General features: G+C 35.2%; 1 protein-coding gene across 5 annotated transcripts; it reads right to left on the reverse strand.

Annotated features, from left to right (window-relative positions):
• On the reverse strand, positions 1 to 25,581 carry LOC121856412 (ubiquitin-conjugating enzyme E2 H). 5 transcript variants are annotated; one of them, XR_006086969.1, is made up of 6 exons: positions 25,413 to 25,581; positions 10,062 to 10,138; positions 9,697 to 9,864; positions 9,211 to 9,339; positions 6,683 to 6,766; positions 1 to 6,453 (listed from the first exon to the last, which is right to left on the reverse strand). XR_006086969.1 is itself a non-coding variant. In XM_042351994.1 (6 exons), exons 1-5 carry the CDS (start codon positions 25,463 to 25,465, stop codon positions 8,643 to 8,645), a joined length of 516 nt encoding a protein of 171 aa, XP_042207928.1. In that variant the 5' UTR covers positions 25,466 to 25,581; the 3' UTR covers positions 7,488 to 7,607; positions 8,638 to 8,642. The 5 variants fall into 5 exon arrangements, 3 of the variants coding, with proteins under 3 accessions (XP_042207929.1, XP_042207927.1, XP_042207928.1); XR_006086968.1 differs by having other exon boundaries at positions 6,683 to 7,607; positions 25,413 to 25,580; XM_042351994.1 differs by lacking the exons at positions 1 to 6,453; positions 6,683 to 6,766 and adding exons at positions 7,488 to 7,607; positions 8,638 to 8,731.
• Between the last annotated feature and the right edge of the window lie 908 nt (positions 25,582 to 26,489).

A 26,489-nucleotide genomic window follows, 5' to 3' on the forward strand; every position in this document is an offset into this window, starting at 1 on the left:
TTACAAATAACACAGAGGCATTTATTTAGCTTAGTTAAGAATATACAAAGTCATGATATCCCGCATTTGCACAATGTTTGAGGTGTTGAACAAGTTGCCTCACGGTGGTGCTAAGAGCAATGACACAAGGCATTCCTGCCAGTCGTGTAATGCATATCTCATTTGATTATAATAATCAACATTACAGGTCAAAATTCGTATGACAACATATATCTACTCCATATAGCATGCTATACAAAAGATAGCAAACCATTAATTACTTGCATAACACTACCACTCTGACCACTCAAGGAAGCCACAGAAGGACCAAGCTGCATAATGGCCGACATCATTCATTTATCACCACAAAGAGTTCCGGCAAGTTGGTTATTACACTTGCGGGTATCACATGAGCAGAGATGAAGGGTTGCCATTCTCGGTACACTCGAAGAAACACTTATGGCATGTCGGCAGACGTGGATCAATTGAAGGGGACATTATGAACATTATCCTGGACTGTGTTGCAATGATGGAGCTAAATAAACACCAACATGTTATTGCATCTCATCTACACTCACAAGTTTTACATGATAATGAAGAGAGCCTCATAAGGATTTGGAAAACATTTCCTCAACGGAAAATCTATATATTTGGAGATAGTAGCAACTTTCCAAATTTTAATTGTGTTACTTTTAACTTTATTCCAAATTACAATACACCAACTGGTCAATGGACACATAGCAGCGAATTTGGTGTTTATACAGCTCCTGTCGCTTGTGTTAACATGCCAGCCAAACCCCCCATGAAAGACAGTGAGGTTATGAAAGACAAAGTGCTCTCTGCGCCCATCCAGGTAAAAAAAATTGCACTAGACACCTTTGGCTCATGAGATCCTCCTGGTTTAGCGCACCACTGAACAATACAGCAGTAAGGCCTGCATGTCACTCCCAAGTTTATAATTACTGTACATGCATAGACATTTTGTGCTCATCATAATAAATACACACATTTATATATACGGTACTTAAATTTGGCATTTCCATTAGTTTAGAAGTAAGTAAGACATTCATTTTTTATACAATCACTGAATGTGATAATGTTAGAAACAGTACAGCAGTCCTCGCTCTTGTCCCTTATCAACTGAGCAGGCACTTGTATTGACAGCTTTCCTTCTCAGTACTGAAGATCAGTCAATACATAAAATTATGAAAATAAAATTAAATACTGAAAACTAACTAAAATACAAAAGTGATGATTAAAAATAAATAAATTCAAATGCCTGGTACAGCACTACAGTATTCATGAAACAGTTAGTTGTTCTAGTTTTAAAATTTACTGTATGATTGCTGTGTAAAATATGACTAAACTTGGCTACACAGCTCTGTACAGTACTTTCCAGGTTTCAGATCATTGCAAAAGTTGACTTATTGTGTTAATGCTGTGATAGGCTCTATGTATAATTTAATTAACTTTTTAAAAACATCCTAATCTATGCCATGAAAAGATTTTTTTTTACTTTACATTATTTGTTAAGTCATGATAAAACTTAAAATATTTACAGTAGGTACACTTCAAGTATATAAACATAAAATTTCACAAAATAAAAATGATTTTCACAATACTACCTGCTCAAAGACTGTGAAACAAGAGTGGAACACACACTGTCAATCTAATATGCATGGTCTTATATTAAAACTTTGGTTCTAGTTACATTACAAGGTTACAAACTTTCACTACAGAATTAATGGGAATCTTCAATATTGTAACCATTACAAATTAATTATGATTAAACACTGAAGAAAATAATCCATGTTAATTATTGACTTTACATTCCATGCTCCACAATAATGAATGAACATAATGACTTCATTAAAAAACTGCCCTGGTTTCTACTACAGTATTTTTGTTATTGTCAAGAATTTCAAAGTAACAAATGGCCAACTACAACAGGGAATGGTTTTCACACCATCAGCCACATCAGTCGCCCATGATGGATGATGTTAGATCCATATTTGATGCTGCCCAGCAGATAAACCTCTTTTAGTAGTGTTTATGTTAACACACTCCTGAGCACTTGCCCTTAAAGCTTTGGGGGGCTGGCAAGCAATAATAGTCCTTATGTGCTAATGGTCACACCACCACAAAGTCTGGAGAGCATTACCCTCAAATGGTACCACTTCTGTTTATTTTGAAATCCTTAGATTGATGTTACCATAAATACTGAAATTAAAGCATCAAGTCTTTTCATATTAGAGACATAACTACAGTAGTTAACTTACAATTTCAAACTTACTACTACCCGAATCAACTTTTCGACGATGCACAAGAGTACGTCAACGTTCTATAAGAGGTAGCGCGTGCCTGGAAGCGAACGACTTCAAAATGTGTCAAGAAGGTGGTATCTTGAGAACAACGAACACGGAGACCAGTGCTTGGATGACCCTACCGTTAAAACTCTACACACAGCAGCAACATAGCTCCGCTCCTCATGCCGAGGCAAACCACACTGTAACACTACTAACATAAGTCTTTACAGATACACCATGCAACTCTCGTTATAAAACGTAACTAAACAGTGGTGGGTAAAAAATAAAGACATAACGGACTTAAAAGTATTTACCGTAACGTCTGCTCTCGTAACCACGATCACAATACACAGGCCGTATAACCTTTAAATACCGTTAGGATGTGTCGAGAAGAGTGAAGGAAAAATGCATTCCTGAACAAAACCAGCACACTATTATTAATCCAAAGAGCACCACACACAATATTGTTGTGGATATAGTACATGAATGATACATATTTGCTGTTTAGTTCATTTGATGAACTTAATATTATCACAATATTAACTTTAAAAACTACATTGTTCTAACAATCAATTAGTTTATCATCATCTATGCAAATATGTTTACTAAATTTCCACATTGTGACTGGTTTAAATTAGACAACAATTTTAACAAGTTAATTCAGCGTAACCGAAACAGACGAAGTAGCGTACATGCTTCGGGCTTTACGTCCAGGAACATATTTATTGACTATATTGTTAAAGAACCTCATTAATATACAATAAACTGTTAGTGTGACAAATCTGCTCACTTACTCTACATGTTAAATACTTTTTGAAGAGTTGCTCATACCTTAAGTGACATACTATTAGGGAGCACTAGACTAAATTTCAATATAGATAATTTTTCTCTTTTTCTAGCTATGCCAAACACTTCTTAACCCATAGTAACATGTCTGTAAGCATACTCTATAACTCTTAAATAAAATCTTATGCCACTTGAATATATTTTCGATGAGAAGACATTAAATATATACCAATTTAACAAGAATAAAACGTCTACATAACTAGAAACATTTTTCCAAGTAAGCTTAGTCCATTACACTCAAAGGTAAAACAAGGCAACATAGCGGGGAAGCTTACATATCTCTCTACAGCGCTTTACTCAAGTTGACACTACCGTACATGGTGGGCGGAGCAGCTCGGGTCCAACACTAGCCTCGGCTGACACTCACGAGTTGCCTACGTAGACCCCACATCTTACCACCACCTACATATGCCTAATTTTTACAAAAGCCCAAAAATGTCAGATTTATCTTTCTCAAAATCTGCAAAGGGTTCACACAGATAAATAACTACAGTATATAACAAACATTCTTTTTTCATACAATGAGCAAATTAAAAGTTTAAATCAGTTTAAAACTTTTGTCTCCACTCATCCTAATCAATCTAATATTTGTAATTTATTTCATACACAAATGTCAAGTTTCACTTAAATCACATTACAGATGAACTAAGAATCTCCTAAATTGACTAATGATGCAGTTACACTCAAAACCATAATGAAGACGAGTTATACCATCGTCATAAAGGTAAATGAAGTTTTAACTACTGTATTCTCTTACTATAAACAACTTTCTGTATCTACAACCAACTCAAATTTCCCTCAAGAATTTTATAATATACCGTATTTTTTTATTCAAATGACCTCACTTTGTTCAGGTTTTCAGTAATTTAGTAAAAAACCATAAGTAGTCATTTCCCCTTTTCCAGACACTGTTGCATAGTCTGTCGTCAGTTTTTTGCTCGTCTGAAGGTGTAATCAACATCTTCATTTATTACCATTCTTGTAACTTAACTCCCATAACCACATGACTTCATATTATATCTCTCATTTTGCCACCTGATAAAATAATTCTGATATGACTAAGCTAACAATGACATCCCCGCCCCCCATATTGCACCGCTTAAGTGAAAGTTTCAACTTGTAGACATTAAATCCTGAGAACTGGACAGAATGTTGCTATTCACACGTTCAGAGTAAGTCATTCCCGTCAACCCGAGTCACTGTATTAGTTATGCCTCTTATTCCCAAGGAAATGCCATCTTAAAAACTGAAGAATGTCTTACACGACATTTTGTCTTTATTTCATCGACAAGGAAATGTTTTTATCGACGAGTTTATCCCCATTACAGATTAGAAAACTCTCATAACTAATTAAAAACCTTTAGTAATGTTTTCATAGTTTACAGTACTACAGTATAAAAGTGTTAAGGCTAAATCGTTCAATCCAATATATGTGGCAGTTTGAGGAGATTTACGTATAACCAGCGGCATATCTCTGCACGTGTATGGACTCCCAGGAGATATCAAGTTGTTGTATTTTAAGGCAGTGTGTGTGCTGTAAGAATGGATCTCAGCAGACAACTCCAATATGTTCTGAGCTACCAAGCACTGAGGCACAGGACAATCAAGCACAAAAAAGTACTTTCTTGAAGTTAGTGTCCTACAGCTTAAAATATTTTTTGATTAACCAACATGTTATTAATAAGTTTCTATTTATCCCTTCATCCACAACCTGCAGATTTAATTAAACAATAAGGGAATTATTAATGCATACAATGTTAATCGTCTCTGTTCTCTCTGAATGTGGCACAATGGTTAGTGACTAGACGTGGCATGTATGGATTTATATTAACTAAAATTCTTGCTGTTCAATGGTCTATGTACTGCAGTATGTAATTCTCCATATTTAAGTTATGAATTATGATCCTCTACTATTCATGCAAAGCTTTTGTATGCCAATCATTGGTCACATAAAAAAAATCAAGTTTCATAGCTTGTTAGGCCAACCAGTCCCACAAATCGTTCTGGCCACATCCTATTCACTGTCACTTCAAATCTTGTTTTTGCCAGTGATGGTCCACAAAGATCAATGGTCCCATGGCTCACTAAGATCAACCTTCCCTCTGCTAGTCTCCAGGCAACATGTTAATGTAACCAACCAATGCGGGTTTCTGGTTTGCAGCTATGACATCCAGACTCCTTCAAAAAACAATAAAAATAATAAAAAAAATTCAAATGCAGTGTATGAATGAAGTGCATACTGAGTCCTCAAGTTCAAACATCTTAGCACTAAAACAAAATACAGACACATTAAACTATCTGTCATCATATAAGATAAAACAAAGACACAGTCACACTCAACATTATGTATAACATTGTACTCCCATAAACCCAAGCTCCAACACCATTAAAAGTCATAATTACAATAAAAACTACTTTGGAATACTTTATTTAAACTTCTTAAACTTTTCTTACTGAAACTACTTAAAAATATTTACCCGGTAGAGAGACCGAAAAACTTCTAATTTCACGTCTTTACTGTTGTCAACTTTTAACGGTGAATGAAGCTTTCTGGCGTCTGGGAGTAAATAACTTGGCCACTGCTGTCCCTCCACCTGATAACAGCTAGTGCATTATAAGTCAGCTCCTTAATTACAGAATGTAGCGCTCGGATTGAAAAAAAAAAAGGTTAAATTAACGTCATCCAGGGACTTTATAAAACAACATATTTATTATATGTAAAGGAAAGAGTAGTTTGGTAAAAACAAAAATAATAAAACTAAAATAAACTTCATTGTTAGGCCTTACATATAAGTGGTTATGCTTTTTAATATCTGATGACATTATCCAAAGATACTGACCAGAACATCAAAAAATACAAGTGACAATACCACCATGCAGTATGAGATTGATGGACTAAAGTACTACAGTAGTTAATAAACGAGTTATCACTTATTTGTATATTGTATGCAGTCAGAAAATGCATATTAAATATCTCTTACACTGAATAATATCCCAGGTTCAGTATATATACAGTATATAACAATTATCACACGTGTGTATGTAGTAGATCAAGAATGACAACCTGCATTATGGGTTATTCTTACCGCCATGACTCATAGAGACGTGAGCAAACAAGGGAGCATGCAGGAGCTGAGTCAGGAATACACACATGGGGGAGCAAATCAGTGGCACTAGGAAAAAAAAGTCTCCTGTATAAAAACTATTCCTTCATTTGTCTGTGAAGGAGTCACTGTTTACACTTAATATAATCTCTGTGAACGATTGTGAAGCTCCATGACTCACTGTGATGCCAGCCACTTGTCTGAAGGCAACGGTTCTTCTGGAAAAATCTTATGTTTAATCACAATCTATTTGATCAGTGGAGAAACAATATATCACCTGGTTAATTTTAAACTATGTACAGGAAAAAATATGATATCCATTTTTAGTGTAAAAAGAACATTCCAAATACTTTAATCTGTTACCTATGCAGCATTAATTTTTTTTTTATATCTTCTACACTAACAATAAAAAGATTTGTAATACAAGATACTGTACTTGCAATATACCTGCAGCATATTCTTGTTAAACATTCACCATCATTATCTTGGCTTGGAGTAGTTACCACACCAACACATCTTGTTTCTGGTAATCTTTAAAAATTTTGTATAATTAACATAAGAGGATTTCACAACAATATCCTGCTTCTATATGAAACCCCCTAATGAAGATTATTAAACAAAAATATACAAAAAATCTCCCTAGGGTACTGTACTGGACAAACTTAGGACTCTATAAAACTCACAAGCTCACCAATTGATTAGTGAAAGTGTTCTAGGGGTGATCAGCACTGAAAAATTAACCTGAATAGACTATGACCTACAATCATTTAATTCACACTATTTGGACTTGTATTTCACTGCTACAGTTACATATACACCAGTCTGATCAACTTATTTTCTCCTATTAAGCGTTAAAAATGAGAAACTGACACCACCAGGTTTACGTTCCCACCATATGATGTTTAACGCTGGAGTGAATACCAGCAACGACATGTGGTTATTGTTGACATATCATAGAGGAGGCATCGCTATGTACAAAAGTAAGAGAAATAAAGCTGCAAGATGTCAATAACCATCTGTCATTATATAATTTTTTCTTTTGCAAAGCAGCACAAATATATCGTGAAAATGACAAGTCTGAGCCTTTATACTTTTATGAGTAGTTGTACATTATTTGAAATGTAATAGTATGAGGAAAAAATTATGCTGTGGCAGATAAACAGCTGGCTGGGAGTCTGGAGCACGAGGTGATGGGGAGGGGAGGATGAAGGAGACTGCGATGATACAGGGGTCAGCTGGGGTGGTTAGAGCTCCATGTCTTGTGCTTCATCTTCAGAAAAGTCAGACATGGAAGATTCAGAGTCTGAAGAATCAGCTTGAGCAGCTTCCTGTTCCTTCAGAGCTTCTTCTGTTGCGTATCGCTTAACATAGTCTGTGAAGTAGTACATTACTTCAGTGACAATGAAAGACATGCATGAGTCATATTATTTAGTGGTGTTCTCCCACCTGTATTGGTCCCAAATCTTGATATACTGTAGTCACTAATCTATTACAAACAAGAAGCAAAGAGGAGCTGTTCATATATGTGAATCAACAAGTACATTGACTTGCGAGAGGAGAATTAATATTTTGGATGAAACTGGTGAGATCATAGTCTGAACTTTACAAGGTTATCAACCAGAAACAAAGGGAGAGAACACTGAAAAGGGGCCTTGGAAGAGTAAGAGGCTAAAAGTAGAAGTTGGATCATTAATGAGAGGGAAACTAAGGAAGGAAAAGATTCTGTTATCTCTGTAATTAGTTGCACCATAGGCCAACATTATCTAGTACTCATTTTTCATTATCAGAAGCCACTTCATAAGAGTACAGTCCAGTAGTTAAGTCAAGGAACAAGAAAATTCCTGGGTTTGTCCACAAAACCTGAGTCACATACTCATCATTAATGTCAACCCATAAAGGGTAGAAACACAAGAGGCCATCTTGCCTACTTTTCAGGATCTCTGGGCTCAGGCACATTAAGGTTTTAACTTTACTACAGCAGATTTAAAGTGACAAAATTAGAATTCCTCACCAGTTTGTCCAAGCCAACAGAATTCAGAAATTCTCAGTGACTACAGGACTGAAATGCTTCATTACAATATAGAGTACTGCAAGTTAAAAACCAAGGCCTAGTTCAAAGATTATAGGTCTTTGGTGGACCTAATGTACAAAATATGCCTACTTGTGCAGTCTTATTGCAGTCACACCCAGCCTCATTATGTTCTGTGCAGAACTTGCCAGGTGTGGATATGTTTTTACATTTGAAGTAAACATATGGTCAATAAAACCAATAAAAATTCCAGGTTTCACAATGTAATCTAAGAAGAATCCAATACCTCCCAAAAGTATGCATATACAATACATAGATGTAAAACTGCTGCTTAAGGGTCTAGGTATTGAATGCAGTAATAGCAACAGCTTACAGAAATTAATTGTAGTATGGCATCTGAAGTCTTGATGAAGTTATGATATCCACAGGCCACTGACAGTGGTGAAGATACTTGAGAGCAGGACAGTCTAGGCAAGGATAGTCAAGAGGGTTATATAATTTTAATTTGAGTCTTCTTTCATGAATTCAATTATGACTTTACATGATTAGGACAAAGATATTCCCTCTATATACAGTATATATACTGTACAGTATATTATTTTTCTCCTGCATGGTACAGAATGGCTGGAATAAAGAGCAATGTACACTCTCCTGCCATATTCTCTCATCTGTTCTTTACCTGGTCAAACAGATGTGTCCTACAAAATGGCTCCCATCCAGTTTTTGCATTACTTCACCCAACTTACATCACCCATCAGTAACATTTCCATTCCCACATACACAGCTGATTCCCTTTACCATCCAGTACTGCCCTCACCCCAGTTTTCTGCAGTGTTGGTTTTTCCTAACAGTTTATCTATCAATTAAGTGATTCCCTAGACAGGATGCCAGTACAGTACAGTACAGTACACGGTGCATTAGCCACAAGCACAGACAATGACTTTACCTGACACTTTCTTCTTGTACTCTTCAGGCTTGTGGAGGTACATTGCGGCAGCATCCCCATTTAAGGGATCAATTGGATTTGGATATGTTAGAAGTTGAGGGAGGAAGCTTTCAAAGATATTTGACAGATCTGCAAGTAAATGACAGTGAGAAGCCATCCAAATATATGTGGTTTATTCAGTATATTTTTCAATATATCAATTTCATTAGTCTTTACAAATATAATTCATGAAAACTTATCCTACATCTAATTACATGCCTACACCAGCCATACCTTGTTGGCAGGGTGTCTTCTCATGCTACTACAGAGATTTTCATTTCAATACAGTATATAAGTTTATGCTTTCAATATACAAAAAGAATGACATACTGTATATTATTAACCAATAAAATCTGAACATGTGTGGGAGTACTGTACAGGTGAGAGCTTTTAACTTCTATAGACTGCAGAAAATAAGGAAATGAAACCAACAAGTAATCTACTTACCATATAAGGCTGTCCAGGCTTGATTTATTACGTCCAAACAAACAGTGCCTGATACCTCATCAATATTAGGGTGGTACACTTTGTTCATGAAGCCAATGCTCGGAGATTTGAAAGGATAATGTTCCGGGAGATGGACGCGAACTTTCCACACGCCTCCTTCATACGGGGCTGAATAATAGGTACAGTATAGGTCTTTTATACAGGCAACACTGGTAGTAGGACATAACCTTAACCAGAGAGAAATACTGTAATATTTATCATTACTTATGTATGATGGCAAAGAACAAAACAAGAGATATATATATATATAAAAGTATTCGCCATGCCTATACATATAACGTGAAACTAAAATCATCACAACTTACTGCCTTTGGGTCCATAAAATTTAACACAGAACTCGTTCAGCCCATTGAGCATGGTAACTTCGTGCTTCTTCTCGATACTAGGATACTCAGGTTAAGGAAAACATAAGCCATCAGGACATTAAGTTATCACAACATTCAATAAAATCACAGTACAAGTCAGCCGCCAAAAGTGTAATGGTTATCACAAATAGATTCAATAAGCTTTGTTTAATGTACAGTATAGCATGTTATTCCCCTCAAAACTATAAGGTATATTTTGTTGCATCTCTTCTTTAGGTTACAGTCACCTACCAACTCTTATCCCTGCATACCTGAGCCTTTCTTAAACACACAGTACCCTACTCCTTTCATCTCTTTGTTCTTTGGCATGAACTTTAACTTTTACCTCCATTATTCTGAAATACTGCACAACATTTTTCCGACACATCACAATCAATAATTCTAAGTACTGTATATATTAACCCTTGATATACAGCAAAACCTTGATAAAACAGACTTCCATCTCTATATAGTTCATTGGATGGAGGTTTTTACCTATAACAGACCCTCGATATAATGAACTTTCTTCTCTATATACTGTACAGTCGTTTTCAATATGATAACCTTTGAAATACCATGTACATAAAGTTTACAATATCAGACTGGTGTTTGGCCAAGTGAAAATACCCGAGATATTGTGATCGATCAATGACTTCAGGTGGATTTGATGGGTGGGAGGAAAACACAGGAAAAAGCTAAGTTTCTTTATTTCATTCTCTCTGAAGATGGGTTCTGTGTAACCTGAAACGTTTGAGAAATAAATAAACTTAGCTCTTTCTTGTGTTATGTTAGATAAAGAAACTTAGCTCTTTCCTGTGTTTCTCTCCCACCCATCAAATCCACCTCAGATATTGCTCACATGTCAAGATTCCTAGTGATAAGGGAGACCAAACAGTAATAGGGTGAACACTCATGAAGTAACTTTGAGGAATATTGTCATGTTTTTCTCCCCATCCTAACACAGTCGGTGAGATTGAGTGTAATGAGCTGTGGGTTTGTTACCTCAATCGAAAATGCAATTACTTTCAGCTATATCCATTTTGTTCAAGAATATTCAAATCATTATCTTATCAATTAAACTCTACCCAATTGGACTTCCTTAACAGCCATTAGAACGTGTAGCGACTTCTTTTTTTATTGTGAAGGAACAGACTCAACAGTGAAGGTACAAGACGTTCAAACAGCAAGAATAACAAGGAAATGGATTTAAATTACCAGTAGTATCTAAATTTTTAACAGTTGATGAAAGTAGTGAAGGAGAGTGAGACAAATTTTTATTACCAACAAGCTCAAACTCTAAAAAAACCCACATTTATTGAAGGTAAAGTAGAAGAATGTCATTTCGGTAAGTTTGTCCACAAGAAGGTTTAACTCTAGCAGTGTATTTGTTCTAGATTTTTGCCTGTGTTGGAGAGTGCAATACTAAATTAATCCCCAATTCACCAACAAAAGCAAACTGTGTGGGGCTGTAAGCTGCCTTCATCCAGCATCTTCACCTTATCAGTAACACAGAAAATTATCAAGTTTACACTTGATAATGGTTCTGTTGTACAGTATCACAATACTGTACGGTACTGTTACATTCACCAACCTTCGATACTAACCCATACTACAAAACTCCTACCTTCTATTGTTTTCATATATTCTTCATTTTATGATAAATTTCTGTGCATGTACTTTTAATATAGCAAACTGTCATATATTTTACCAAGGTGTAGATATGGTATAACTAACCTCTAGTGTAAGTGGTTCCCTCTGAGCTGTACTATACAATTGTCGAGTTGGCCAAATATATCAAGTGTCTCATCTGTTGTGCTATGTTCCTTTACTCCCCACTAATGCTGTACTGTATTCATGCACCTCCCACTATCAGCCGCCACACTCTTATGTCCACAGATCACTCACAATAAAGTACTGTATGCTGCTACTGTACTTCACTTCTCATTTACCGTCACATAATTTACTGAATATTTTCATTATTTACCTCTATGAATAAAGCTACTTTGATGAATAAAATTACAGTACTCATTACAACCAAAATTGTTACTTTCTTTGTTTTATATATATGTGTGGGATTATCATTATGTGTGAAGACTTCCATCTCTCTCTCTCTCTCTCTCGTAGATCCATATTTAATTCAGCATATGAAAATGACTGTACTTATACAATATTAAGTGAATCTGCACAAGGCACGATGTGTACGAGTCAGTCAACACAAGGTTATTTTCTATTACTGTACTGCACTTTTTAGCTAAATCTGAAAAAAGTGCCACTTATGAGTCACCAGAGATATTTGTACTGTACACATATTATGCACATTACATAACATTAATAATGCAGTCATAAACCTAGATTTATACTTGTACTGATATATTTTAATGATTTTTGTATTTAAACGTAAATGGATTAAACCGAGTCATTTAACTCCCGCAAGGCGGCAGCCACCGAGAGTGAGAGTACGTACTGTACATCAGCCACATAATCACACCTGCTGGTCTCACATAGCCGAGTACGAATCTGGGCCAAGATCCTTAAAGGTTCTAAGATATATTTTACTCGGAACTGGAGATGTGCGAACACAACTAACTGCTGCCAAATACCATCAAAATTTCAGTGATTGAAGCGTAACTTTTTTTTTTATTCCTAGTTTCAATTAACGAGCGAACTATTTGAGAATTGAGATCGTGCTGTGTACTACAAATGCCTGAGGGAATCACAGTGGGAGAGAAAGTCTGCCACAACCTCCGCCTCGCATATCAGGACTCCACCCCCCACCGTCACTCTCCAGCCGAGTGGCGCCGTCAGCCATCGTTTAGCCCCCTCTCCTTGTTTAAAGGGCCTGTTCATATGTTCAAATAGAAGCCATGCTATTTTTAGAGCAGCTTAAGTACGAGACATTATGAGTATGCCTACGGGCCAAGATAATAAGTTATAGTCATTCTGATACTGTAAGCTGACGCCTGAACAACGGAAAATACTTGAGTTTGAGCTAAAAGACGCAACTAACGTCTTTACGCAAGAGCTCCAAATACACCAAGATTTAAATCTCCGAAGTAGTCCCTTAAGCTTCGCGTTCAATGAAGCGCCCAGTGAGTTCCCAGGATTAAGTGGCCACAAGACATAGACACACACACATACGCGACCCTTCCCTGGATCAGATTATTACACACCATCTCATAATTTATTGACAGCCTGCGGGTCAATGACACGGGGCTGTGGTATGCGTGACCCCCGCCGTCTCTCCCATCTTCAAACGTTTACTAATTATCTCATCAGGTAGGGTGTGTACTCAACACATCTTTCTCATCTTTAATGATAGTTTCAGCTTGTGTAATTAACATTCTCCATATTTTGACACCGTGAAAATTCCTTGCATTTACCAACCATTTACTAGTTACGTGGAATGGTTATATCAAATAACATATTACATGTTCATTACAATTAAATAACGTGAAGTAATGTTATAAAATATATAAAAAATAATGCAGCATCGTAACAATATTTTGTAGGGTATTGCAATACGCTCCAACATGTGCTGGGTAGATGCGGTGCAACAATTTAGGCAGTCAATAATATACCATCCAGTTGGCGGACGTATAAAAGTTCCCGAATATATATTTTTTTGCGATTTGTGAATAAACGAGTGGTTCATATAAATTTTATTATGGGGAATATTTGATGATGATCGGCTACAGTATCCAGAGAGATAGGTGGTAAGCTATATTGGTGTTTCCATTAGTGTAAAATACAGAAAGTAAAAGCTTTAAAGCTACTTTCTCATTTCACCGAGCACGCGGAAGAGGTTGTCAAACAGTTGCCAGTGGGTGTTTTCTACTCCTAGTTTTATCACAAAGATGACAGATCATGCTCCCTGCAATATTTGGTGACCCTAAAGCATCTAATACACCATGTTTTAATTATATAATGTAAAAGTCAACAACATATTTCTAAGTAGAGTATTACAATGTTAATTAATTACCCAGCAAATAATTTAATACGCAATCCTCTTAGTCAACATTAACTAATCCATTGTGGGTAACGCTACATGATGTTTTAATTTTTTTTAATACTCGGTGTTTCCAGGTAAGTAACACTTATGTAAATTCGGCATGGAGACAACAAAGCATGCGAGATTTATAAATGCGTAGGTGCGCAAAGACACGTTCACCCAACCTAACAAAGACGTTGATGGCATCTCGCCCTATATAAGTTGCCAATAGTGCTGGCTTACCAACTAATATATTTGTACCTTTTGCGTGACACTTGCACTATCTACAGCTTCACAAACGTCTGCACACCATCCAGCTAACAGTTACAAATATAACTTAAAACACATGACAGCGTTAATAGAAAGAAACTATCTAAAATTGAACACTAAATTCCAATCTAATATATTTTCTTCTGACAGGTGCATTGATATGTATTACAACTAAAAATATATAAATTTCAAATGTTTTAATTTACAAAACGTTTCCAAAATGATTCACCTAAAGTATGCCCGAATTTTTGTACCCAGAACCGAAGTATCTATACACGCTTTCCAGTAAAATTCAGGGATATTGTTAAACCGATAGGAATATTTATACACAATTTAGCCATCCGTTGCTATATTTGTAAGTGTTAAAAATACTATGACACATTTGCTCACACCAACAACGGTAAGATGAATACCTTACTATCCAGTCGTGAAAATACATTCGTACCCTGAACTCGAGGAAATAAAAGAGTCCATCCAATTCCAAATCTCACAGGGAATTTAAAGTCACCACACTATGGGTACACGGAGAGATTGCCTGGCTTGGATTATTACAAAAGATGAATAATGTATTTTTGAGTCACCAATTTTAATAATTAATTCTTCCTGTGTGCATTACGTTTTCTCAATGCACAAGTAGTAAACGGGATATTTCACTGGTTTGTTATGTAAGAGATATGCGTCTTGGCAAAAATATGTCCACTCACCCACACACAATTAGAAACATCAAAAAACCTCACTTTTGAATTTTCTGATTTGAAGGGCCAGGGCAAGAGAACGAATCTAGCTAAGGCAATCTCGGTCCAATTTTGATACTATTCTGGTCGTCATCTCTTTGCAGCAGGTAAAGTGAGCCAGTATGATACATTCTCACATCCTCAGCTAGGAGATAAATTTAACATCAGAGCATCAGATTAATCCCTACTGCCTCCATGAACAAACTGCACATTACACCAGTCCTCATTAAATATATACACAAACAAGACACCTGACATTTTTGTTCATGCAAATTTTACGGTATTTAATCATTGGTTCACAGCTTTTATTATCGAAGGTTCATTACGATTAAATTCACGTTTCTGGCATTTTAGGCGCCATCTTTGAGTCGTCGCTGAAGTGAGCCTGTTATGACGTACTCCCAACAGGGGGAATTTTTTTAACATACGATCCCGAGAAACCCTGTCCAGATTTCCTATTATATAAGGGAAACTGACATCACTTTCTATAAATAACACGCCTTGAAAGAATACCCCACGACAAACAGCCTGTGCTAACCTTGAACAAGTATTGAACATTAACATTGGGACACCACATCTTACCGGTTTAGCTCTTATGAGAAGGAACAGACGATGAATAATTATATACGTATTCTGAATGCTGTGGGGATACACATACCTGGTTTCCCTATCCCCCCCCACCCGTTCCGACGTCATATAATGGAAAACTACGATAAATATTTGGAAACACAGTAATGGTTAATATACAATTATTAATCCAAATTTTGCCTGCCACTCTAAGCTTGGGTTCCATACTGATACAACCACCATATGTTTTACACTCACAAACATCTTTAATCACTTAACAACATTGATTATATGCTCTCGTCACCACATGCGCCCGGAATACAGTATACGTACCTGTACTGTAGTTCAAACTAGCTATCTTTTCTTACTTCTGTATCGCTTACAACCTTTGATACAGTTCTACCACCACTTACAACCATTTAAACAGTTCTACCACCACTTACAACCATTTAAACAGTTCTACCACCACTTACAACCATTTAAACAGTTCTACCACCACTTACAACCATTTAAACAGTTCTACCACCACTTACAACCATTTAAACAGTTCTACCACCACTTACCATTTAAACAGTTCTACCACCACTTACAACCACTGATAGTTCTCGGTACCACTTGCAGCTTCTTAAACTGCTCAGTCATCATATACAACCACAGCATTATCAAACAATTGTAATCACACACACACACACACACATTTATCAACACTAATTAGTAACTGGTTGAGTCATTACAACAAACAATTACCACGAGCATAACTTGTGTTCTCAAAAATAATGGAGGTACTATGACTGATTATGAATTAAACCTAATAATCACAAAAGTTTAATATAAAAACAAACAAAAATATACCTGCTTGTCAATTATTTAAATCTACCGTAAGTGAAAGAATAACTAAAGTTTAACATAAAAAACTAAACCAGTGTCACACAATCTGATCTGTGGGCGTAAAATGACAACAAACACCCATGAAGCCACCTGCCTAACAAACACTATTGAATTACAATGCATAGGAAACAATGCTGAAGGCAAACACTTCTGGCAATAAGCAAAGAACCCTCCTGGAGATAAACAGCTGACAGCTTTGTCGGTTATTCTTGGTCAAGTTACCTTATTGTTTACCTGCACTGTTTCAGCACACAATAAATAATATACCCCTGTACTCTACGAACTATGTGCAATGTAGACCTATACAGTATTGTCTAGTATATTCATGCTGAACTGTATACCGTAACTGTATACAGTAATTTATAAACATGCTTATCAAACTGTAAACTTGTAAGACAATTTTACTGAACATTATTGTTATTACTGTACTGTATTAACTTAAGCCAGACTATCCTATAAGCACAATAATTTTTTACCCTAAGCTAGACCCACACACAGATGAACAATGCCAAACCAATTTATCCTCTCTGCTGTCAGCATAAACTCCTAAAACACAGGACAAGTGATTTATAGAATGATGGGGTAAAGATGTGTAGGTGGGCTGGAGCCTAAATAATTCTCCTCTGATAAATTACATGTCACCTGCATAAACTTATCACTTTCAGCCTCACTCTTTCCCTTCAAATCAGCCAGTCATCAGACAAACTTCATAACATCACACATACATCGTCAGTCCTATCGTATATCACACTGTGAACCTCTATATGTGTTTCAACAAGTAACTTCCCATACAACAATTGAACTTTCTACTAATGGCGCCTCCCAGACAGACCAGTGAGATAAGGATTATGTGAGATAAAGGTTTGTTGCTAACGAGGATAGTAAAGGAATGTAATGTACCGAGTCAGTGTTTCCTGTATATCATTAATACACTAACTTAAGGCAAAACATTGGTCAGTAATGTAAATCAACTTAGGTTCTAATGAATAATGACTTCAACGAAATTAATATGGAGACAAAGTTACAGATTTATTCTACATAAAAAAATTAAATATTGGCATTTGGCGATACACTAAGAATCTTGGAAACACTGTCCTCTTTATGATACAACTAATAGAAGTATAGTACACACAAGACTCCAATATAAAACAACTTCAAAACATTCAACAAAACACTAATCATGGAGTAACTGAGCTATCAGGATCCATTTTATATACAGAGCAACGATGACCATTACAAAATCACGAATTTAGTTCATATCTACACAAGTGGCAATATACTGTACAGGACTCAAATGATGCAACCTGGATCACTGTTAATCTGATAATGAAACATCAGATCTTATCATAAGTTTGGAGAGGAATCGAATTACAAGTATATACAGTCCAGTATAGAAATATATTTGTACAGTATAATATTGACACAGTTGATTAGGTCAGTTAATCAATATGATTGCTAGGAGAGCCATCTAAGGAAATTTTTTTACAACAGTCATATTTACTGGCTGTGCATAAGTAAACAACACCGTCACTAGATGGAACGATGAGTGGAATATCACTGACTCTTTAATATAAAAGATAAACCACCGAACCATTTTCCTTAATCAGCAGATAAGATGATAGAACAGGGCATAAAAGCTAATATAAACAGGCTATAAAAGCTATTATAAACAATCAAAATAGCCAGGTCATCGCCCCATCACCATAATCAATAGGGTGAAGTACTGGAGGCTGATATATCACAAAGAGCTTCATATACAGTACTGGTAGATGGTGAACACTGCTAGAGGTACTGTATTAAAGTTGAAATATAAAAGTTTACGGATATACTGTACGTGTTGGTTATCTGTGTGTGTGTGTGTGTGTGGCATCCTACTACATTAATTATTAAGAGATTGCCAGAAACTAAACTTTACCAAGACTAAATTTAGTTAGCCTCACATGCTATCGCTTACCCTTAATTACACTTCCTGTGTTACACTCCAGCTGGATAATAATTACTGTACACTGTGGTACGTAATGGGTGATTTAAGTGAAAGACAAAAGGGAGAAAACATGTGGAAAAAGTTATACATACAAAGTTATACAATATACAACACCGAGTTGAATAATACCATATAGAAAATAATGTATCTGTTTCCCTTGTGTTCCTGCCATCCACACCAATACATACAACACGACTAGCAACAAGTTAACATGTTACGGAGCAAGAATTAAAAGTTCCGTTAACATAAATAGAACTTGGAGAAATGTAATCATGGTAAGTAACTGTCAATAAGCCTTACATGAATACACACATGGCAAGACCAATGAAGGGTCTGGCTCTCCTCTTGACGATAAACACAATGCCGAGCAGACTTGCCGATAGGTAAACAACTTGCCGTGCAGTAACATTAGATGGACTGAATACCCGTCTGGCCACCCCATAGTAGAAAAAAAATAAGTTGACACGACTGGAGAGTGAGAACAACTATATTTTCAAACCAATTCCTTTCTTCCTCCAAAATTACAATAATAAACTCATAGCTACAGTAATACACATGAATAATCCATTTCCCCAAACACTATCCATACTCCCAGTCTTCTGTGTGGTGGATCAAGGAGGAAAATGATAAAAGTACATGAATAAGACAAGACCAAACAGTGTCAGGAAACACACCAAGCAAAAATACCCAAAACATTCTAGCCCACATCCTCAACTCACGTACGTACTCAGCAAACGTAACACATACCCTACAGTATCCTAACCCCACTTTACATTATGGTACCTCTCGTTGGGGCAAAAAATGTGTATGACCCTCGATAAAACGGACTTTCTTCCCCATATAGTCCGTTAAATAGACGTTTTACTGTATATAATAACCAGCGGTGTTTTTTACCTGACATAGATGTGGTTTTTTTTTAGGTAAATAAATAAGGCGAAAATAAAGGCAGTAAAGTTAACAATATGGGCATTAATGACACTTTGACTTGATCTCCTGTCAACAAAAGCTTCGGTTAGTTACTATGGTATGTAAATTATAAACAAGACAAAAGGAAAGGTTGTAAATTATAAACAAGAGAAAAAAGAAAGTTTGTAAATTATAAACAAAAAAGTTTGTAAAATATAAACAAGAGAAAAGGAAAGTTTGTAAATTATAAACACGAGAAAAAAGAAAGTTTGTAAAATATAAACAAGAGAAAAGGAAAGTTTGTAAATTATAAACAAGAGAAAAGGAAAGTTTGTCAATTATAAACAAGAGAAAAATAAAGTTTGTAAATTATAAACAAGAGCGAAGGAAAGTTTGTAAACTATAAACATGAGGAAAAGACAAAGAAAGTAGCTATGTCAGATATAAACAGAGACAAAGAAGGTGTACATAATATAACCACAGAAGACAAAGAAAATATATACAGTGATCCCTCGGTTAACAAATTACCTTCCATAAGAATCTTCAATACGGTTAACGCGTTTGGTCATTTACGTGGCACCTTGCCAGACCGACAATTTTTATTTACACGGTTCATTCCATCATTTACGCGGGAAGCGGAGCGGGCAGGGTGAGCACAAGGTCGTCCAGTCTACAAAACATGACAGAGTTCTTCACCCGCCACCCACCACAGCCGGCCCAAGTCAGTGATAGTGAGGATATGGACTTTGAGGGGTTTAACAAAGAGGCCCTGCAAGCCTCTGTGGTGGATTAGTGATACAGGTGATACAGGTGAGGGCCAATAATCTGCCCTCTGCCTCGGAACCAACCACCCATCCCCATATGCCCAGCCATCTTTTCTACTAACAAAAGTGTTAAAAAACCTAATATTATTGATATTTCTCTTAAATATTAATTGTGTGCATACCATCATAAAATTAAGATGTTATTTTTACTACAACGTAGGTATTGTGTCAGAAAAAGTGTAGTTTGGGGGTCGGCCCAGTCTCTATTTAAATTAATCCCATATGTTCTGTTATTTCGTTTACGAGTTTCTCGTTTTACGCGGACCTCCACGGGTTCAATTGACCGCGTAAATGAAGACTACACTGTACACTATAAAGACAAAGAAACTGAAAATGTACATAGTACAGTAATGCAAACAAAGAAAGTAATGTATGTATGATAGAAAGAACAAAGAACAAATTAAACAAAAGAAAGTAGCCTAAGACACATACGACAAAGAAAGTTATGTCACTTATCAATAAAGACAAAACATCAAAAAACAAACACAAGCAAAAACAATGAACAGATGACACATACACCAACAAAAAAATAATAATTAGCATAGACAGTCAATCACAATACATTTATATCCCACAAATTCTATATACAGGTATACAGAAAAAGGACTCACTTACATACGAAGAGAATACGAAAAATTATAATAAATGCAGGTAAGAGAACGGTACAATATAAAAAAAAATCCCATGTGTGAAGAGACAATGTGATGCGAGATCAGTGTAGGCATGACCGCACGTCCAAGTGAGAGGTGAGAGAATAATACGTAGCTTCATGTATTGTATTATGACATTAAAATACATGTAGAGTACTGCACTGTATAATGAAGGTAGACGCAGATGTATGGCGATGTTACAGTCAAAATACTATCTCTATGGGTTAAAAAAAATCTCTGAGCACCATAGGATCAAGCAAGGTGTGGATTTCTGAATATTATGCACAGTTGTTTAGAGTCGTGGTGACCCCAGGTTGTAATTTCTTGTAAAAAAATAGCCTTTGAATGGTACGGCATATATATATATATATATATATATATATATATATATATATATATATATATGTATGTATGTATGTATGTATATATATATATATATATATATATATATATATATACGGGGTACATAAATAATTGATATATATATAAAGAATATGATAATGAGTGTTCTTGTGGTATGAGGTTATAGATACATGTGTATGTTGTCGTTCCATCATAATTATGCAACGTTTTACCTTTACAGTAGGTAAAACAACTATCTGTGCATACTTTGTGGGAACAATATGAGACCATGGACGATAAATTTTGGTGTATGATGGCTGTCACTAGTCACACGTAAAATTTCGTAGCATATCGACCCCCACCTGCACAGATAGTTGTTTTAGCTACTGTACATGTGATTTCTAATAATGGTGATTGTCTGGCATTTTCCCACAAGAGGGAGAGGGGGGGGAGAGGGGTCCAGAAATAAGCACTGTTCCGTTGCTTTAAACACTGCACAGGCGTTACTGACAACCTTTCACACAATGATTTAAGCCTGGCCATGCCCTTGGTTGTTTCATTGTCAGCTCAGAATTTCAAAATCATGTCAGACAGCTTCTTATATCATAAATCAGTATGTTTCTAGCATCAAGCTGTTGAACAAGTTTGAGCGCTGAAACACCCTAGTCTAGTTTTTATAATATTTTACTGTATATCAGCTTTTTGCATGATAATAAAAATAAGAGGATTACGATAACTTAGAAGCCATTGTTTGGGTAGAAAATCAAAGTCTCTAATGGCAAACAATATACTGTAACATAACAGATCGCAAGACATATTTCAGGAGGCCTATGAAAACACTACCATCACATACTGTACATCAGCCATAAAGAAAGATGGAGGAACCTACAGTACACTTAAAAAATAGTCTATCACAGTAAGACAACAAATACACTACATAAACAATTAAAAATACAATTACAAAAGATTACAAATAATAAAGACAATGTAGGTAAATGTAGCTACGAAAACTAAGACACAAGAAAACAAACAAACAAAGAAACCATTAGATACAAATACACTAACTATTTCAGAAAGCAATGACAAAAACACTAGCAAAAACATTATGCATAAACACATAAAAACAAAGAAAATACACACAAACATATAAATGAATAAATATTAACAAAGACACAAACGATGAAATGTAAAAATGACAATAAAACAAAAAAAACAAGCAACAACAAAAAATACAGTAACCACGAACAAAGACAACATTCACAAATAAAGCAAAAAGAAGAAAATATGACGAAGAAAACACAAATAAAGTTAAAACAAAAACAAAACCACATCAACAAATCCATAACAAAGAAAACAAGTGAATAATCCCATGACAGAGACAAACAAATACATCCAAAACAAAGAAATTATATTTGTAGAGACAGAGGAGACGAATCAACCGTAACGTGACAAAGAAAGTGAGGATAAGTGACAAAGAAAGTGAAGACAAGTGACAGAAAAAGTTACAAGAGACAAAGAAATGAAGATAAGTGACAAAGAAAGTGAAGACTAGTGACAAAGAAAGCGAGGAATAAACAACGAGCAAAGATAAACGACTGACCTAATTTCTACGGACATCAATAATAACAAAACAGAACTACCCATTCCCATCAACTTCAGTAAATGTTTTCAGTTAATCTACAATAATTTGGTCCAATATGTCTACAGAAACTACATCCTTAAAGGGTAGAATATATGTACAGGTATATAATTAAGACAAAATGGCTCTACTCTACTGTACACTATGTTGGAATGATTTTGTAGATATACAGTAGATAAGATTTTGAAAAAAAAAAAAACTTGTATGCTAAAAAAAAATATGTGAATAGTTCCAAATGTAAGAAAATATGTACAAAAACAATGGAAAAGTGAAGAACATTGAGACAAAACAATGTGGAAATTATTACAAATCCCAAACATTGCATTTAAAAAGAACTGTTTACATCTGGACAACAAAACAAACAGCGTTAATTCTTTTCTGATCGGGAGAATTTATATTTTTAAGATGTGAAACCAAAACAACGCTGGAATCAACAGCACCATTAAACTAAACCGACTTTAAAACCCAATAATAGTGAAGAAAATACAATTAACATTCATTAGACTAAATATGAATACCGGGTAATGGTTTAACCAAATTGACAGGTCTGGTATATTCAATAAGTTAACCATTTGTACAGTTTCATAGGATGTACTTGATGACCCACTTTTACTATGCAATACAAGCCATCTAGTTCTGCAAGAAGGTTGATTTTAGATTACCAAGTACCTTGTTATGATTCCTAGGAGGCAGATAGTTTATGGGACAACTACAGTATATGGTAAATCCCGTTAACAAAGGCCAACGGTAGTATCACAAACGATGATAGCAATAACATGACTACAGTTCGTAAAATTGAGTACAGTACTGTAATCCGAGTACAATTTTGACTGTTGTACCGTATTTTAAACCGAGTTAACCAAAGTAAACCTACATAACTATTGCATAAACTTACAATAACCAGAATTCAGCCTAACATCTTATTGTGTGGTCATTAAGAGTCACGGTACATTACATCACAGTCACAACAACTTGGTGAAGGATTATCAAACACAAGGTACAAGTGTCTAGAATGACTCAGCAGACTTATTATTGGTTGGTTTTCTTTGGAATTTTTAATAAAGTATTTGATTTAATGAATAAAATCCATATCCAGAGGTGAAAAAATTTAACAAGCAAATGGTAAGCAGGCCTCTGTACCTTTGGTGAACTAACAGTGATACTACATAGCAAAATTTTTCTGGTCTGGTAAAGTCAACTAATTTGCAAATATCATAAAAACTATACCCTATCACTTCCTTATTATATTCAAAGAAACTTATCCATTATCTGATCGAGGATTTACATCATAGTAAAACAAATGATTTAATAAAAGTCCCCAAAAAACAAACTCCTTTATATATCCCCGGTGATGTTCAAGACATTTACCCACAAAAGTACCCAATACAAAATACATGTACAGTATACTGTATTTGAATGTATTATATTATGTTATTTAATCGAATTTTGTGCCTCACTATGAAGTTGTTTAGCTACTGAGTGTCTTAACAGGTGGACGAGCACAGTAAACAATGTGTAAAGTTCTAATGATTTCATACATGTCAGGGGTCTGTCTAAACTGTAATATTCAACCAATAAACTGAAGTTCAAATAAATAAAATATTCTTTCATTTTTATATTTCCTGTAAAGATATGACTCTCATATGAAACTAAGTTAGAAATATATCCTAAAATAAAGACTCCTCATGTTAATTAATGTCCTTACTGTTAGTTTAGTAAGTTTTAATATTAATGGACCATAGTTTATCTTGACACTAATCACTGCCCAAGACAGATCACATTAACAAAAGAAGTATCATCATTATCTCCGTGAAATGATTAAAACCTGGATATATTAACTGTTTTCAATGATCATTTGCCATGACTGCAAAATTAAAATAATATTGACTAAAACTGATACTAAAATTAAAAAAAAAAAATCGAGTATTTTTGTTGTTTTAATGCATTACACACGTAACTGGAGACAACAAATATATTATACCTGTAAAATAATAAAATAGTCTAGTGTACATAAAAAAAACACCTGACAGCTATAAAAACCTTGACATAACCACATAATAAAATTTTGCTTTGTTAAAAAACATACCAACGTCAACAAGAATATATTTAATTCCGCTATACACCTCATGCACAAGCTTAGACCACCTTGCACAAAGCTTTTCAACTGTCACAGCTTCAGCTTACACATTACCAGAGTCAACTACAAAAAACCTTGATGGTAGGAATTTGAATAACATGCCATCTGTGAGAGACAATGTACGTGCTCCTCTCAACCACCCACTTCATACTAACTTACGACAATAAACGAGTCATCTGAGACACTTAATACACACTGACTTAACTACTAGTGCACAAACTCATGGTCAGGTACTCATTCATCACTTATTATTTGCTAGGAGGATCATGAGAGGTATTATAGAATGACTCAAGTGAGTTTCCTGAATACGGACCTTGGCTCTTCACTCTAACCAATGCACTACATACCACACGATACTTCTAAATTAACCCCGAAAAGGATACAGTTTGATGACATCAGTATCCATGCGACGCTTTCCTGCACTAGGTGATGACATTTTGGTAGGTGTTGAAGGGCCAAGAAGCCCTAATTCCAAGCCAAATAATGAGCTTCACCTAGTACGACTGAACACAACACACAATGGCGACCTTCTGAGACCTCATGACGTCACATCTAACTAAAAACCCCAACTTCTTCCTCAGACAAAGACAACTTGCTATAACAGGAGCTCTAGTGGGATTATTTCGCTCGGAACATGTAGAAAAAAATATCCTCTAATATATTCAGTAGATATTATAAAAAATTATAAAATAAAATGATATAGTTGATACATTTTCTGTTGTTCTTAAACACATCGATCAGTTGTCGTACGTCGCCTTCTCCTAAACTCCGCCCACTAAACTTATCGTACTTTACACTAAACTTTATCTACACGTTTGATCTATTTTAGAAATATTTTACGCATCGAGGCTAATATATCAAAGAATAAAGTAATAACTCTGTGTAAATTTAAACTTGGGTTTTTTGGTATTATTAAGTGGGTGTGAGTGTAGCCCCGCCCCCCTCAGTCACGTGACCAGGATCAGCTGGGGAGTGTAAACAAATCTGGCGTGGTCTTGTTATGGCACGTTTTCTATGTTACGTTTACCAGGAAACTCTACCATAAAAAATATAAATATAAATACTAATGTAATATTATTTGATAAATAAATGGAGAAGAATCAAACACCAAGAAATATAAATATCTGTGTCTTACATTACCCTGGAGTACTTCTGAAATTGTCTTCCGTATTTAAGGAAAATAAACTTAGTTAATAACCTTTTATGTTTTAATGTGACATAGATAAAGACTTTAGAACTGTGATGTACCATCATTAAATTTATCAATATTTGTGTTGAATATTATTTAAATGAATTTAGGTTAAGTTGGTTGTTTGAGCGTCCGACATGCAATTTTGCTCCTTAAAATAGTAGTTACCATGTGCACAATGATTGTTTCATAATATAACTGAAGTTCCTCCAATTTATTTGAATGTTTAGAATTATTAAATTGTCTTTAGTTGATTCTTGCAAATTTTAGC

The sequence above is a fragment of the Homarus americanus genome, unplaced genomic scaffold (genome assembly GCF_018991925.1).
Source record: "Homarus americanus isolate GMGI-L3 unplaced genomic scaffold, GMGI_Hamer_2.0 scaffold48220, whole genome shotgun sequence".
Taxonomy (NCBI): Eukaryota; Metazoa; Arthropoda; class Malacostraca; order Decapoda; family Nephropidae; genus Homarus; species Homarus americanus.

Bases quoted from the DNA above. Each gene is read 5' to 3' on its own strand.
- LOC121856412 (XM_042351993.1), bottom strand. From the start codon at position 25,465: ATGTCATCACCTAGTGCAGGAAAGCGTCGCATGGATACTGATGTCATC. The intron at 10,139-25,412 runs GTATCCTTTTCG...TGAGTATCCTAG, and splicing joins GATACTGATGTCATCAAACT to TATCGAGAAGAAGCACGAAG. The intron at 7,608-9,210 runs GTAAAGTCATTG...ACTACTTCACAG, and splicing joins GTACAAGAAGAAAGTGTCAG to ACTATGTTAAGCGATACGCA.